Source organism: Macaca fascicularis, chromosome 6 (assembly GCF_037993035.2).
Source record: "Macaca fascicularis isolate 582-1 chromosome 6, T2T-MFA8v1.1".
NCBI classification, from domain to species: Eukaryota; Metazoa; Chordata; class Mammalia; order Primates; family Cercopithecidae; genus Macaca; species Macaca fascicularis.
Window position 1 is genome coordinate 175,549,798 of NC_088380.1, and position 17,895 is coordinate 175,567,692.

Here is a 17,895-nt window from a genome sequence, read left to right on the forward strand (position 1 = left end):
AGAGACACACAGAGTGGGGCAGACAGGAAGGCAGAGATGAGGGAGATGCAGAGAAAGAGACTTTTCTCTCTCTTGCTTTCAGCTTCACTGAAACAAGCCTCATTGCTGATATGACAGATCTGCTCCCTGAAAACTTGCTGGGCATCTCATGCCTACATAATTCACATTATTGTGTGTTCCGGGAGAATCTGCCCAGAGCTGAGTCTTAAAGGACATGGGAAGGGTAGAGGAAAGATGTGAGAAGAAAGGGCTGGAGGAAAACTCTCACTTCCTCCTTGAAGAATCCCTGGGCATCAACCACATAAGATGCGTCCCTTGTTCCTCTCTCCTTCTTTGCTCTTGTGCCTGCCACCGCTTTGGAGCCCCAGCTTGAGCCCTGGCCCACAAACCCATGCTGTGGGTCATCTGAACTGCAAGTGGGAGGCGGGGAGGTGCCAGGCCTCTTCCTCACTGCCTGTGACTTGGAGGCGATTTTAAAAAGACACACACACACCCCTGCAAACATACATCATGTGCTATTCAGAGGACTGGGAGGTTTCTGAATGAAGAGCATGGCCATGTAGGTTCTTTTCCGGTTTTCATACCTATTCTGTTGTGTGACTGGGGGAGAGTCATGTACCTCTCCGAGAGTTGGTCTTCTCCATTGCTTAAAGGATGCTCAAGATCAGTTCCTAATACCCAGAGGAACTGTGATGGTCACAGAGCAAACATGCACATGCACGCGCACACACACATACACACACTCCCACACCCATGGTACATGTGTGTAGATGCTATAGCTGCCTCATCACAAATCACAGATGATTCTACCAGCACAGAAATTAAACTATACTATGAGCTAAATTCCTTTCCTTCCTCCTCCACATCAGAGTTCAATTATCTTCTTCAAACATTTAAGCGCAAATGACCAGAATGAAATAAATGCAAACAAATAATCCCTGAGCTTAAAATTCGAGGCAACAACCCTTCCTTTAAATTAAGTAAACACTCCCCTCCACCCTGTCTTTCCCAGATGGAGTCACATTGGTGACTGATTCTGCTCCTCTCGAATTATTCCCCCCGCCCCCACCCCTCTTCAAGGTCACATGTCCATCAGCAGCTCTGTCTCAGTTTTAGTACTGGAACTTAGTATGTGAATGTTTTAGTTCCCTATATTCTTAGCACACTACTGAAAAATGTTTTTCTTTTTGTTGGATTTGACTCTTTCCTAATTCCTAGCCCCAAACCCTGTGCTTAGTATCTTCATGCCTGGGCCAGGGCCCTCAGCTCTGTCATCTGGATTTGTGCACACTGACCTCAGTCTTCCTCTGCCCACTGGCTGGCTCTCCTTTCACAAAAATAGGAAATGGGGGTGAAGCGTGGACAGCTCAAAATTTTTGTTTCTCTTTTGTCTGCACATAGTCAAAAGAACTCTCCAGAGCATGACTCAAAGTTTTCAGGTGGGAGCCTTCCAACAGTACCAAAGACACAAACAGTGACAAGGTTCCTACTCACAGCAGCTGTAGGGACACCAGCCCATCAAACAGTCCCTTGGCAATCTCGGTGATCTTGTTCCCATAGAGGACCCTGAAAGAGAGAAGGAGAAGACAGCAATCACCGCGGATGTGCGGCCACCAGAACCCAGTCCTGCAGGAAGCCATCACCTCGGCCAGTTCTGGGTATGAGATCTCAGGACAACCCCTTCCACGGCCTGCCTAATCCCTTCTCATCAGTGAGACAGAGGCAGCCAAGAGCAGCCAGGGGCTGGAAGGGCAGGTTGTCTGGGAGGCGAGGAGAAATGGGCTCTATCCTGCTCCATTCCTGGGCAACCTAGCCCAACTGCTAATATGACTCACACCCCGGCAATAAACACACAGTGTGGGAGACTGGCCCTGTGTCTTCGATGGGTATTGATCAGGTTGAGCCCAGCCTACAGGACGTTTCCTTTTAATATCCCTTTGCATCTTAGGAATTCCTAAGCTGAGTCATTTAATCATCCATCTAGACAGGGCTTTGTGCATCTGGGGTCATCTCCAGATGGTGCAGGGACTGCTGAGTCAAGGACTGGCTCTCAGGAAAAACTAGGGAGCTTTGCTGTCTCACAGTAATGGCAGCTTTTACTTTCTATCTACTTTTCCTATTCTTTGAGTGCCAGGAACCTAGGAACTCAGAACCCTTTTACCCCTTTCTCCTACGGGCCTCCAGTGACCCTCATACTGCTGTCTCTGATTCATGGGTCTCGTCTTTGGTGTCTTGGTGAGGCCTGGGGAGGAAGGCTACTGGGTCTCCCACTCCAGCACAGTGCTCAGGGGCGTCTCTGTGCCTGGCCCTTGCTGGTGCTCTGCACAGGCACCAGAGAAGCTCGGCTGGCCTCTCTCGGCTCCCATCCATAGCACGGGCTTTGCTGTCTCTTGGGTCCAGCCTCCTCTGTGACCCAGGGAACTGAGCATGGGAGAGTTTGGTTGTTTTTCTGAAGTCCTCTCCAGAGCCCTGAAGTGCACTGAACGCATGCAATATTCCATTTTCACTCGGATCGCAATCCAGGCTGTTATCTTTCTTTGGGGAGACAAAATATTAGGATGCGGAAATGGTAAATGGGTGCGATCAACCAAACCCCCCTTTTCCAGACGCCACTGGGAGTGAAGAGTGAATGTCTCCGTCAGCCTACGGGTGTGTTTCATTAATGTTTCAACAAATTAATGACTAAATAAAAGTCAGCATGATAGCTCAGGCGCACATTTGTAATTCATATTAATGCCCCACCACTCACTGTGCCAAATGTAGTAATGTCCCTGTCTGCCCGTCTCAGCTGATGTCAGGACTTCTAGGGTAGCAGAAGCTGGGGGGCTTGGGGCAGAGGGGTACTCACACCACCTGCCATGCCTTGGGAGGGCAGGCTTCTGAGCCCAGTGCGTCAAAACTGCTGGGAGTGGAGGTGGGCTGAGGCTCTCCTGCCTGTGTGGTCACCTCAGGCATCTGGGTGTACACCTGTCTGACTTCCCATGCCAGGTCTTGCCTTGACTACCTTCTTCTTGCCTTTCAGGTCTGAGGTCAAACATCTCTTCCTTGGGAGATGTCTCTTTAATATTTTAATGTTTTATACCACCTCTTACCCTATTTTAGTTTCTTCATATCACTTCTCTTTATGTCACATTATGTTACTTAAATATTTATTTAATTTTAATTTTTTCTGCCTCCCTCCCCTGCACCTCCCATTTTCCTTGCATGTAGGCCCCATGAATGCAGTGATGTTATATGGCTGCTCATGACTGGGTCTCTAGACCCCAAAATAGAACAGAGTCTAGCACAATAAATATTTGTTGAATGAATGAATGCACACACAGGTAAGGACTAAAGGCTCTCCAGCCCTTTACCTTGGCTGCTCCTGAGCTGGGATTGGGTGTGTTTGTGTTCAACTTTAAGCTCTGTCAGGCCAAGGATCCTGTGTGTCCAGTTCACTGCCATACTCGCAGTGCCTATAATACTGCCAGGACACAGTAGGCACCTACTGCGTGGATGAATGAATACATCGGGAGTGAGAGGTGCTTCACTTAAACAATGCTCACATGTATTTCAGAATCGGGCAGCAGCATGTCAATTTCATGTTTGGCAACCAGATTTTGAATTCCTTTTCCTACGAGACAGGAAGCACCTCATTGCCCTCAGACTGTCTCCAAATCCTGGCTGAGGGAAACCAGACAAGGGAAGAGAGAGGGTGGGGGCAGAGACAGGATTCTGGTGGCAGACGGCCCCTCTCCCTTCTCCTCTGTGATCTTCAGCACAAGCAGACACTAATCTCACACATGGTCCCATCTCTGATATCCCAGCCAGATGTTCTGTTCGATAAATGAAACTAATTTACTCTGCAAGCAGCAGGCAACAGCTGAATCAGAGACTTCCCAGTCCTCATCTCCTTCCCGGTGGGATGGGGCCACGTGGGGGGAAAATGCGCATCTTGTTACCTGTCCACTCATAAATTAGGTAAACAGGTTGCGTGGCTGCATAGAGAGGCAAAATATAGACAGACTGATCAAGAGTGTGGGTTCTGGAGTCAGACAGCGCGGGTTCAAATCTTGCCTTTCCTACCTGTTACTGTGGACTTCGGATAAGTTACATTTCTGAATAAGTAAATGGTTGAATAAAACAAGATTTTTTTTTGGCATATTAACTCTGTGCCAAATACAGTTTGTGGTGCTAGGGATATCTCCATGAACAAAACCAATAATAATCCCTGTCTCGGTGGAGCTTAGATTGTCCAAGTTCTTTAGCTGTAAAAGCGAGATGACAATATATTTTATATTTTAGGTTGTGGTGAGGACTAAACCTGACAGACTCCTAGAACAGTAGCTGGTACCCAGTCAATGCTCAGTAAACGCTGCTAATTATCGTTTTACTGTACACATGATCATCATTGGATGTGTTAGGTGGGAATGGGATCACTGTCCCTGTCCTGCCTACTAAGAAGCATCCATAGAAGGCTCAAGTGACTTCCCTATGCCACACACGAGTCACTGACAGAATGAGGACATTCTATACCTTCCTGCCCGCAGGGGTCTCGGAATCCACTGGTGGAAGCTTTGCTTCCAACCAGTGGGTTGCCTATGGGTTTCAAAATCAAAGACAGGAAGGGCTATAGGATGGGGTGGATGTTTTTTTAGGACAATGGCCACGGTGGTCTGGAGAGAAAGCTTGAAAATCAGCCGAAGAAAATGAGCTCCTCACTTGGCAAGGCCACACAAATGGGTGGGATGCGGTAACAAACATGCATCACCATCTCTCCTTACACCAGAAAGACAGCGCTGCGATGGCATGCGGGGCGGGAGCGGGACGTGGCGTGGGAGGGGGATGTGAGGTTAGAGTAGAAGATGCATTCGAATTAGAAGCCAATAACTGGGAAAGCTGCTAGGCACTTAATCAATAAAAATAATGCATTTGGGTTGTAGAAATATTCCCCAAGATCAATTTCCCCTGAAGAAATATTTGTTTCTTTTACCAGGTTGCCACAAGTGTGTAAGGGAACATAAAGTCTTGATAAACACCTCCTGAAAAATACGGTCGCGTCTCTCTTCCCTCCAGCGCCCCCCTCCCCACCACCCTCAGCCCCCGGCTCGGGCCCCACTTACAGTGAAGTGAGTGATTTCAGGCCCTGGAAGGCATCTGGAGCAATATCCGATATCTGATTCTTGCTGATGTCTCTGAAAACATTAACGGTAAAGTCTGAGAACGTGGCTCAAAGGTGCGATAACGGTCACTCCTAAGTGTGAATCAAGCATTTCAGGCATTCAAAATGGTAAGGATTAATTAATCAATCAAGCAATTCATTTATTCACAGTGCAAGAGAAGGAGCTTCAAGAGCCTTCAGTTCAACTATCTCATGACAAAGTGCACCACGTTTACATCACTCTTCTTGGTTTTCAAAGAATACTCACCGTGGCATCCTGATCAGGACACGAGCCGTGAACACGTGAGCCATCATTTTGTAGGTGGAAAATAGAACCCAGTCAAATTAGGGCCTTACGTCTCATTACCAAGCAATGAATGGCACAGATGAAACAGGAACCAGCTTCACCCAACCAACCACAGGCCAGGGTTCCTGTAGGCATCTTCTTGCCTCATGCCTCAGCAGCTGCTCATTTTTCTCCCAGAAAGTCCTGAGTCATTTCACCTCCCCAGTGACTTTTCCTCCCTGACCTGAAAGGAGGTTTTGAGCAGTGACTTAAGTCTCTGTCTGGTCCAGTGTATGATATAAGCATATCCTGGGATTCTCAGGGGACGCCTTGGAGATGTGGGCTTGTCACTGGCTGGCAGTGTGTTCCTCACCCGAGAGCAAGCCCAGGGCATGAGAATGTCCCAGGCTTTGGATAATGTGAGCAAGAGGGATGCTGTGGGCCAGGAGAATTCTATTAATGCTGGGCCTGGGGCCTGGGGCAGCTAACCTGGCTTGGCAGGTGCAGAGGAATCTCCTCGACCCTGGCTCCTTCCCAGAGGCCCTGAGGCTGCTCAATTGCTGGCCTCCCAGTGACTTCTGAGAACCCAGACACCAGTTCTTGCTAATGGCCCTTCGCTGAGGGGAAATTCTTTCTCTTAGAGTCATTAGCTCAGGGATGGCCTCTGGGCTCCTGTCACTGGAAGGAGAGATGCTCCAATTTCCTGTGACATCAAACCTCTCCAGTTCTTTTTCTTTAACAAAATAAATCAATGGGTCTTTGCTTTCGTGCAGAAGTGGGAGAGCTGGGGTCTTGGAAGGTCAACAAGGAGGTGAGGAGAGAATATGGAGGAAAAAAGCACAACAGAGCAGATTCTTAAGCAATTGACTCCAGCGAGGCCAGACACTCCAGCCTCCCAGCCTCTTAAACACATGCAGAGGGAATCTTCCTGAGCCTGTTTCCTTCCTTCTTCTAATAGACTTCAAAAGAACCACACCATAACCTTTGCCGAGGCCTCTGCTTCCTCCCCTCCCTGCCTCCAAAGCTTGTACTTTGAACGATATTTCACAGGTTAAGGCTTCTTCAGCACAGCTGTCTGGTTTATCCCTTTAGCTGGCGAAATCACCTCCAACAAATCCGCAGATTGAGCTCACAAACTCGTCAGCTTACATCGGGCTTTTCTTCCGAGCTCCGGTTTTGTTTAAGGGTCTTAACAAGCAAATACTGTGGATTATCCTAATCTTACTTGCCCTCGGTGTGGCTGCCTATGCAAAGCATTCCAGGCAAGCATGAAGGATCTGTTCAGACTGGACTAGCGGGAGGGCCTGTGTTGTCTTTTTTCCCCCCGATTATGAATTGTCCCTTCAAGGTGCTGAGACCTCTAGTTGCAAGAGGAAGCTCTGTGGCCATCAGGGAAACCCTCTGCTTTAGCTTTGGGAGGGCAAACTGGTTTTCAGTCCACGACTAGACTTCTGGACCCATCTCTCCCTACAGTATGAGGTGAGATGCCTCACTGTTTGGAGGTGATGGACAGTGGGAATCGGAGAAATGATAGATAGTTTAGCTGGGAATTGACCTTGGTCACTTTGTCTTTTTTATTTTTATAAAAACTGTATATTTAGGCTGGTCCAAAGGTAGTGAGTTCTCTCAATGGATTGTTCATAGTCAGTTACAGATCAAACTCCTTGTTCTACTCTTTCCTCCTTTTTCACTACTGTACTCAACGAGTCTTTTAAAAAAGTATACATATTTGGGGCGCAACACAATGTTTTGATATATGCTTTCATTGTGGAATAGCTAAATCAAGCTACTTAGCATATGCATTACCTCACATGCTTATCATTTATTTGCGGTGAGAACACTTAAAATCTACTCTCTGACCTATTTTCAAGTATAAGATACACTGTTGTTAACTACATTCACCATGTTATATAATACAATGGATCTCTTGAACTTACTCCTGTCTACCTGAAATTTTGCATCCTTTAGCGAACATCTCCATCATCTTCATCTCCACCCCACCCCTGCCCCACTAGCCTCTGAACATCACCATTCTACTTTCTGCTTCTAAGAGTTCAGCTCTGTTTAGATTCCATGTATAGGTGAGAATATTTAGCACACTTTGTCTTAATTCTTAATTCTGCAAGAAGGAAACAGCAACCCTGAGAGGTGAAGTACCTGGAGCCCTAAGTGACTGGACACAGCCATTTGGGCACAGAGCAAGCATCTCAAGTCTCCTATCAGCTCAAGGCCCCCTCTGCTCTTTTGTTGTGATGGATGCACAACACAGGGCACTGAGGTGGAAGGCAGCTGGGAGATGGCTCCAGTTGCCACTGACCTCCATGCTTGACCCTGTCCCTAGCCACAGCAGCTGCCCCTAGAACTGATTCTGGGCACTGGGATGACTCTTCACCAGTGCTTCTCAAACCTCATGAGGGTGTAGATTAAAAATATACTGCAGAGAGTCTGATTTGTAGGCTGGGAGGTTGGGGCTAGGAATCTGTATATGTAACACATCTCCAGGTGATTCCCATGTAGGTGGTCCCTAGGTCATATACTTCAGACCACGATGTTTTAGAAAATGGTCTCAGACCCACCTTGGTCCTCTGGGGCTTATAAACTGGATGACCAAGAAGGGGTAGCTTTTCCAGACTGTTTGGAATAGAGGTGGCAAATTCAAGTGCCTACAAATGTCATGCAGGGAATATAAGTGTGAGACACTTGGAAGTCCTGGAGCTTGTGGAACAAGTTGCTCTAAGAGCACGTAAAAGAAAAGAACTCCCAACACCCCATTGTGGCACAATAATAGATAGCCCAGGTGTCAGGCCTACCAGTTACTTAACCAAACTTGCAAGACCAAGGGGCTGCCTCTAGTGCTCTTTACTGCTTCTCTGTGTCTTCTCTGCTTTGATATAGGTTGAGTATCCCTAATCCAAAAATCCCAAATCTGAAATGCTCCAAAATCTGAAACTTTCTGAGCACGGACATGATGTCACAAGTGGAAAATTCCACACCTGACCTCATGTGACTGATGGGTTGCAGTCAAAACTTCGTGTCATGCACAAAATTATTAAAAACTTCATATAAATTACCTTCAGCCTATGTGTGTAAGCTGTATATGAAACATAAATAAGTTTCATATTTAGACTTGGATCCCATTCTCAAGATATCTCATTACACACGAAAATATTCCAAACTCTGAAAAATTCAGAACTCTGAAAGGCTTTTGGCTCCAAGCATTTTGGATAAGGAATACTCAACCTTTTAGTTTGTACTAGGAATGCTTTTTATACTAAGGTGACCACTAGGAATAGGCAGAGACAAAGCCATTCATTCAGGGAGAATTCTTTTTTTTTTTTCCCTCCTCCCCTTTCTTCTTTTCTTTTCTTTTTTTTTTTTGTTTTTCTTTTTTGGTGAGAGATAAGAGCAGGATGTGGTTCAGCCACAGTTGAGCGGGGAACTTCCTTCTGTTAGTTATTAGGGATAAACTGGTCATGTATATTTAGGAAAAATTAGGGTTTTGAAATCCATTCTCATCAGGGACCCTACCTCTCCCAAGCCATTGATTGCACTTCGGTCTAGGTTTCTGAAGTTCCATTAGTCGAAAATTTTTAAGTGTGCTCTCTTCTCTATTGCCATCCTCTTGGGGAAAAAAAAGGGCATCATAATAAATATCAGTAGCATCATAAGTGATCAAAAATTAAATTCACTTTCCGGGTTGTGACTGAGAAGGTCTTATGAATTCTGAATGCACAGATCATGGCAAGTCCAATAGGATGGAGAAGGAACAGTAAAACATAGTCAAGCTTTAAATTACCTGGACTTCACAAAAAATTAGAGCAGTAACTTAAATCATGCAAGAGATATAGGTTGGGGCAGTGACTGAACTTGTCATTTTTCACTGAAATTACTATCTGGCTGCATAATCAAGCTGAGCTTTAAAAATGAATTGGGGGGGTGCATGGAGAGCGGGCTGGGGAAGCAGGGACACCAGGAGATTAATGGCCCGAGGTTTTAAATATTAAGGCCTATATTTATACAGCTCCTCCAGCAGGAATGCTGCCAAGGGGAGGGAAGAAGTACGTGCTTCGAGCTGCCTCATTATGTTGGTTTCCACTTCTGGAATTGCACCAGGAGAAAAGCTTGTTTGGTTTGGATTTCCAGGGAGATGGGAAGTTGGCTTCCCGAGATCTGAGGGTAAAGCCTACCAATGCCGCTGTTTCGCAGGGATATTTATTTTTAACATAAAAGGAATCAGCAGACACTTAACCTCTTTAACGTGGGCCCTCCTACTCAAGGGAAAGCAATGAATCAGCCTCGTGTGGAAGGAAGACGCAGGACTGAGTCCATGCATATTTCTACCTGACTCTCTCCTTCCTCTGTAGGAGGGTGAGGTGCAGGGAGGAGGGGGCGGTGTGCAAAAAGAGTAAGTGGAATGAAAACAGCAACTTGGTTACTGGGCTCTATTAAATGATTTCCTAGCCTGAAAAAGGGAAGGAGTATCTGTCCAGAATTTTAATACCTGAGATGGCAATGGTTGGGCTGTTTCTGAATCCTACTGGCTTCCCTGCAGAGCCCCCAGCTCTGAGTGACTCACAGAGCAGTGCTCAAGGTCGTCATGGGATATGGGGAAGAATGATGACATTGTCACATGGTGGGGATGAGGGCGGTGATGCAATGGTGCCGTCCAAGCTGCCGTGGTGAGGAAGGAACAGCGGGGTTGGTGTCACCGGGCATCGATGTGATGCAGTGGTGGAGTGATGTGACTTACAGAGCTAACGGGGATGTAGGGGGTGCTCACATGTTGACCATACCCTCCAAGGCTTCTCATTTCATGCAGTAAGAACAGAAAGTCTGTGCCATGGTCTAAGGATGCATGTGATCTAGTACCAACCTTTCCAACACAAGCCCTATCTTCTCCCCTCACTCGTTCCACTCCTTCTTGCTATTCCACAAACCATCGACACATGCTCCCCAAGGCCTTTTACTTGCTTTTCCTGCTGCTTGGGACAGTCTTTCCTGAGAGCTCAGGGCTCACTCCCTTCCTTCTTTTAGGCCACCTGCACGTAGAGACCTTCATGGGCACACCTACCTAAAAGACCCTCCCACCATCACTGATACTCTGATTTCTGATATTTGTTTCTGTGTTTTCTGTGTTTTCCCACTTGAATGCAAGCTCCATGAGAGCAGACTTCGTTTCTGCTCACTGCTCTATCCATAGATCCTTGCTTGCAGCAGACATTCACTCAGTATTTGTTATAGGAATGTATGCAAGGCTATAGGGATGTTGGTGACGGTGGTGTAGACAGCTGTGGGGCCACCGTCACGTCTCTGCCGAAACTCCTATTTTAGGTCCACATCACTGAAGCCAAGGGACAATAAGAACAGTGATATGGATTTTCCAGGCTAATTCATCTCTACCTCCCACACAGATAATTTTACTTTGCTTTAGTTGGAGAGGCTCTTAGCACTATATGTCCAAGCCCACACACCTCACAATCTTCAGAGAACGCTTCCACGTCTTACCTCCCAGGCTTAGGACAGTGTTCCAGCTCCGAAACAGAACTGCCCAGGGGGAATGGACGTGGTCCATTACGTGGACAGATTGCCCACTACACGTTGCAAACAACCCCGGAAATTGAAAACATTTGGGCTCATTTCTCCACAGGGGAAACTCACATTCGCTTCAGTTTCTTGTACTGGGTGAAGGCTCCTGCAGGGATGGATTTGATGGAGTTCTGTTCTAGGCGTCTGGGAAACAGAGCAGAGAAGAGTCAATTAACCATCCACCTGTCAACAAGTGGTCACTGAGGGCTACTGTGTTCTCTGGCCTTAAGGATAGGGAAGTCTCTCTTATCACAGGTGCACGTTCTGGTTGTGGGAGACCAGACAAAACACTGCAGCAGCCAGAGAACTCAGGTCCTAGTATATGGAGCACCTGTCCTAGGGTCTAATTCTCTTTGGAGAAAGCTGGAAAGGATGACCTTTCCTTGAGGATTTTTGATTCTTGCTTATGATAAACTGCCTTTGGTGGCAGCTGTTTTCTTCAGAGAAAGCTGCACAAGTAACCAAGCAGAATGCGGAATAAGTCAAAGGGATAAACAGGAGGAAGAGTAACAAGAGATGGGCCATGGGCCAGCAATGCTTATCTGTCATGGAACCATGTCACTACTCAGTTAAACACTCAGCCACACTGCTAATGTGGCAGAAATGTCAATGGTTGACTTCATTTCTGGGCTTTTCCATGGGCTGTTTAAATACAGTGCAGGAACAGCCTTAACATCTTTAGGCTCCCAGCCTGACATTCATCAAACGGGCTCCCTGACATCCTGCAAGGCCCAGGGGCCCAGACCGGACCACTCCCTTGGGCTGCTGCTGGAATCTGTGGCTTTAACCTCTTATGAAGTTTCCTGAAATGCTTCCTCTCCTATTACTTTGAAAGGAACAAGAGACGCTGCAGGCCCAGGGCCCAGAACTTCCTTGGAAGAGAAGGGGCCGTGGGGAATGAGTGAGCATTTCCATTCTTTATTCTTTCATCTCTCAAATGACTTCCTGTCACCAAGAACAGGTGTGGTGGGAAACAGGCATGTGGAGGAGGCGGGGTGCTCTATTAGGGGTGATGAATGGCACCCCAGCCCAGGCTCAGGATCTCATCCTCATCCATCTCCCTTCTCTCCAAGGTGCAGATCTTTTCATCACCTCCTCATTTGGCCTTGATGCTCCCCAAACCCTCAACTGGGAAGACACACAAAAATGTGTGGCAGGGGATGTAGCGGGAACAAAAGGGATAGATGGGAAGAACGGGCTCCCTTGAAGCCTACAGCTAGTGGATGCACATTTCTGGCTGGGATGAACCCATTCATCTTGAAGAGTAATCCCCGCTGCAGAGTGGGGGAGACAGTCGTATTAATTTGTGCCTCTGCGATCTCATCTTCATTGGGGGAACAGAGTATTTGTTACTGGAACCGCTAATGGAGCAGTTTGCCAGCAATTTTCCCATTTCAAACAACATCTCAGCTGCTAATGTGGAATGGTTTGTCAGGCCAACCCATAACACAGACAAATCACTCTCCAGGCAAAAGGAAGGGGGAAAGCGGGGAGAAAGGGGAAAGGCGGGTGAGAGGAGAGAGGGAGTATCAGGACATATCATTCTTGGCTGCCGGATGAATAGAGTCTACAAATGAGACTGCCACGGTCTATTAACAATGCCTTTGTACCCTGCTGGAGGGGGGCGGGGAGTGCACTTTACCGGAAGCACCGTCACAGACCTGGCTGGCCAGCTCACAGAGAGCCACAAAAGCTTGCCACGGGGTCTCAGAGACTGTGGGCTACTGGATACAGCCACCCACAGAGACAGCAGACTCGAGGCAGCCTGCCTTGCCTGAGAAGTTCCAAGGACATGCTCATTTTCCAGCTGAGCATAGAGTTCAGCAGAGATTTCTTAGGCAAGGCAGCAGCTCCATGGATCTCTGGGGCTGCCAGTCAGGTGGTGCGTGCTGTCCAGGAATCCCGTCATTCACCTGCCACTGTGGCAAGGGATTTCAGCTGGATGATGCCTCCAGGGAAAGCCACTGTCTGTAACAATGGCAACCCCCTCAGTTTTTGCAAGAGGAGCCACTGCTCCCAGCTGCAGGCCAATGAGCCTATGCAAGTCAGGCCAGCACTGGGTGTGAGGTCTGCCGGCTCTCTATGCAGTTCCTAATCAATTACCCTCCATCTTAATGATGGGTGCAAGAACTGAGGGAGAGATAAATCAATGAACATGATGTGACGCTGGCCCCAAGGAGTTGGAGAATCTGGTGATAGAGGCCAGCCCAAGACGGTGCATCACAGAACCAAATTTTATTGCTACCATAATAAACATTAAGAGCCATCATTTATGGGGTCTAGTTGACTATGTCTATTATCCCTTTTAATCCTTCCACTTGTGAGGTAAACCATATTGGCCCAATTTTGCAGATGAGGAGAAGAAAACCTAGAGAAATCAAATAGCTTGTCCAAAGTGACAGGGCCAGGAACTGGCAGAACTGATATCTCGGTTTCTATCCATTGGATACGCTGCCTCTATATACTTGTGAAAATGGAGGAACTGAAGGGGACTTTCTCAAAGTCACAGAACAGTTTCAGGGATTAGGGCCCCAGGGCTCACACTGAGACATCATGTGGCCTCTGTGGAAGTAGGTCCTCAGGGAAAAGCTGCAGGAACCCAGAGAAGATGAAATATAGATGTGAATATACATAAGACACGCAAATGGAGTGCAAAGGTGTGGCTTCCGAACACAGAAAAAAGAATTCCAGGCTTGGCCTGTTCAGCCTGGCAGAGATCTTGCTCTGCATCCTGCACACTTGCTCACTCTGCCTTTTGGTTTTCTTTTCTTCTTCTTCTTCTCCTTCTTTTTTTTTTTTTTGAGACAGAGTCTTGCTCTGTCGCCCAGGCTAGAGTGCAGTGGTGTGATCGTGACTCACTGCAGCCTTGAATGCCTGGACTTAAGTGATCTTCTCACCGCAGCTTCCTGAGTAGATAGGACCACAGGCCCGTACTACCATGCCTGGCTAATTTTTAACTTTTATTTTTGTAGAGACAGGGTCTCACTATGTTGGCCAGGCTTATCTCAAACTGCTGGCTTCAAGCAATCCTCCTGCCTCAGCATCCTAAAGTGCTGAGATTATAGGTGTGAGCCACCATGCCTGGTCTGGGTTTCATCCTTGTCTGCAGTCACTCAGCTTCTCAGGCTGTTTTGGGCACTGGCTGAACACCCAGCCCCTCCCAGAGTGCCAAGGCCATTGCATGATGAGGGTCAACCCTGCCCAAGGAGGCAGCAGGAATTTGTCTGTGGTGGGAGCGTGGTTGTGAACACTTTGTGTACCTTCAATGTAAAGGAAAGGAAAGGGAAGGGATAACCATCACCACCACCACCACGAGCTATGATGGATCAGGTGCTCAGATATTAGACACCAGGCTGAGAGTTTCACATGGTTTGTCTACCTTAATAGTTACATTCTATGAGGCAGAGCTTATTGGTTATTACCGCCTCCACATTAAACATGAGAAAATTGAGGCCCAGAGAGATTAAGTCACTTGCCCAAATTCACAAAGTCAGGGAGAGGTAGAGCTGGGACTCAAAGCCAACTTCATCTGATTTCAAAGCCCAAACTCTCAATCACCAGTCTTTGCTGAATACCATTTGGAGCTGAAGGACCTTCATTTTCTTAGTCCTTTCCAGCTCATCCACAGGGAAAATGGCCCCTTTGTCATGGGAGCAAGGTTGGAAAGTGCGCACACGTGTGTGCGTGTCCACATGTGTCGCTGTGCAGCAGGTACGCCTGGAAGGCTTTGCACTTAGCCTAGTCCTGCAACCTAGAACAAGGATGCAAAGGTCCACACTCCTAGTGTGAAAAGCTCAATGGAAAGGACAAAAAGAAGCATTCGCATCAGCAAAAACTGTCACATTTAGGGATGGTCTGAAGCCAACAGCTGATTTAGGTCTCTCTTAACTGGCACATGTGTCTTTCTTTGTCTGGTAAACATTCTTCAGGCTGCAAACTGATTTAATAGAACTAGCATAAAAACAAACATACAAATCAAACATCTGAGTGTCTTCCCGCACCAGCAAAAACAATGGGAACATCTGATGGGGATTTCAGCCATTTGTGCTCTGTATTGATTTGCCCTAGTTCCTCAGATGCTGCCTTAATGATCTGCCATTTGCAAACATGTGACTAAACACAATATATTTCTAGCAATACAGAAGTCAACATTATGTCAGGGAGACTGGCAGGGGCACGGCCGGCGCAGAGGCATGTCTGCAAGTCACCTGGTTAAAAGATCCTGGAGTGTGTGGAAACATTGGTGGTGGTGGTGGTGTTGATAATATGATGAACATCTACCATTTATTGAGGGCTTTTGATGTGTCAGACACTGTCTTCCTCATACACTGGCTCAAATTATTTTTTTCCAACAGTACTATGAACCAAGTAGTGTTATTAATATGCCCATTTTACAGATGAGGAAATAATGGTACAAAGAGGTTAATTTTCCTAAGGTCAGATAGCTAGTGAATGGTGGAGCCTGAGTTTGAATCCAGGTTGGTCTGGTTGAAGTGCCTGTGTCCTTGACCCTTAGGCTATCCTGCTTCCCACCTAGAAGACACTTTTGTGGTTTCTTAACTCTTTCCCATCTCTCTCAGCCTTCCTTGACTTGGGAACTCTTGTTAGGATGTCCAGATCACGCTGAAGGAAGGAAGCCCCTTGTTTATTCTTCCTCTAAGTCATCCTGGGCTAGTTGGATGGACCAGACAACTCAGACCCCAAAGGTTCAGTTCCTAATGCTTCCCTATGTTGGAAGAAGGCTGAAAAGGAAGGTTCCTTTTAAGGTTATGCTCTGGGCACACCTTCTGGGGAAGTCCCTTTCTGGCCTCTCTCTTTCTTTACCACTGGTCCTCACGGTTCTTCAGAAAGGTAGACTGTTGGCTGGGCACGGTGGCTCACGCCTGTAATCCCAGCACTTTGGGAGGCTGAGGCAGTTGGACCACCTGAGGTGAGGAGTTTGAAACCAGCCTGGCCAACATGGTGAAACCCCATCTCTACCAAACATACAAAAAATTAGCTGGGCATGGTGGTGGGTGTCTGTAATCCCAGCTACTTGGGAGGCTGAGGCAGGAGAATCGCTTGAACGTGAGAGGCGGAGGCTGCAGTGAGCCGAGATCACACCATTGCACACTATAGCCTGGGCAACGAGAGCAAAATTCTGTCTCAAAAAAAAAAAAAAAAAAAAAAAAAAAAGAAACAAAGAAAGGTAGAGCGTCTTAGACTCTCCCATCCAGTTTATATGTTTGATCCATAGAGAAGATGAGGAATGTAGGCATATCTGAGAAAAAGCCATTCCCAACCTGTGCTGTGTGTAGACACCTGGAATTGCCTGCAGAAAGCAGAGGTACAGACACAGCACAGAGCAAGATTTGCTTTTCTTATTCTGTGCATGCGCTCAGGTGCCACAGAGGAAATTATTTTTTTGTCTTAGAAAAAAATGGATGAAGAATTGCATGGGAACTTGAGACTAAATCATTCTGTGATGACACATACATATATATGTGCATAGGTTTTTGCTTTTCACATTTTTTTAGTAGCTTCAAAACAGTGCAGTGTGCTCACTTTCTCCATGTTATGTTATTTAATCTACATGGGAGATTTCTAGGTAGGTATGATGACCCCCTTTATGCAAAGCGGGGAACTGAATGAGGCATGAAGATGTTAAGGAATGTGCTTTAAAGTAAGAGGCAGAACAGGGATTCAAACCCGCCGAGTATGGATCCCAAGGCTCTGTTCCCAGCCACTCTGTCTCATCAGCTTCTCCTTCATACCACCTGCTCCCATGCCACCCTATCACCCCTCCTTCCATGTGGCAGTCCCACACATGGAAACCTGGTGCTCTCAGAAAATCCAAGAGTCACTGATGTCTATGATTTCCAGAACATTCCAGCTCTTTGGTTCTGTTTGCTGGTTTGTTTTGTTGTGTTTTTAATTCTGTGTGTCTTTCAAAACCCCTGGGGGCTGGTAAGAATGGAATATTTGCTATTGTTAAGCGGCTGCCTCCCTATCTCAGAGAAACAATGTGGTTAAGGCGGGGCAGGGGGAAAACTGGGGCTATTTCCCCCACCAGATGCTCTCACTTATGACTGGACATGGAAATCTGTCCATAGCCTTTCTTCATGGAAGACATTTAGCTTCCATAGCGGAAGATATGAGACACGGGATACCACCATGGGGAGATACAGAGCAAAAGTGGAAGAAGATGGGACTCTAAGGACAGATGGTCCCTCCAGAGCTTTTGAAGACTCATAAGGGCATCTGAAGACCACAGAGCAGAGGAACATGTGGGTCTCTGGGGCTTCCCATAATCTAACCCTGCTGGAAGCCAGAGCTGGTTCAGAGAACCGACAGGGTGCAGTGAGAATGGTGCCATTGGTGGGAGCTCAGCTTCGAAGAAAATCTGCAGTGAATCATCATTTCGCTATGGGTTCTCTGGAAGAAAGCTATTTTTAGAGGAATTGGCTCTGGTATTCGGGGACACCAGCACACACTCCTCTGAGCTGCTTTGGCTTGGGAAGCATCGGAGAGAGTCTGCAAGACTGCTTTGCATGAGAGAAAGTCAACTCCCTCCCCTTCCCCTAAAGTTGGGGAGTGCAGAGCCCCTCCCAAGGTTAAGGCAATTTACGAGAATTAATAGTAGCTAAGGATTGAGAAGAGGGAGTGGAGAGCTTAACATGGTACAAAACATTCCTAAGGAGGAAGTACAAATCTGGATTATATGGGTGGCCATGGACAAGGGGTGGAATTCTCAATAAGAAAAAGAAAAAAAAAAAGCCACATTTGGATGTCTTTGGAATGATAAATCAGATACCTCCCATTCATCCTGGGGTGCATCCTGCTGTTTCAACTCTCTGCTCCCTTTTTTCTCATCTTCCCACCCCTCTGCTGACCTGTCACATGA

At 47.0% G+C, this 17,895-nt stretch overlaps 1 protein-coding gene across 2 annotated transcripts in view; it reads right to left on the bottom strand.

The window, feature by feature from the left end:
• The window catches only part of SLIT3 (slit guidance ligand 3), a 695,238-nt gene that overhangs the window by 124,452 nt on the left and 552,891 nt on the right, over positions 1-17,895 (bottom strand). For both annotated transcript variants that reach the window (XM_065547045.1, XM_015452236.3), the window contains exons 10-12: positions 11,085-11,156; positions 5,103-5,174; positions 1,495-1,566 (exon numbers count right to left, since the gene is read on the bottom strand). In XM_065547045.1, the coding sequence (XP_065403117.1) occupies positions 1,495-1,566; positions 5,103-5,174; positions 11,085-11,156 (216 nt within the window). The remainder of the gene's footprint in view (positions 1-1,494; positions 1,567-5,102; positions 5,175-11,084; positions 11,157-17,895) is intronic.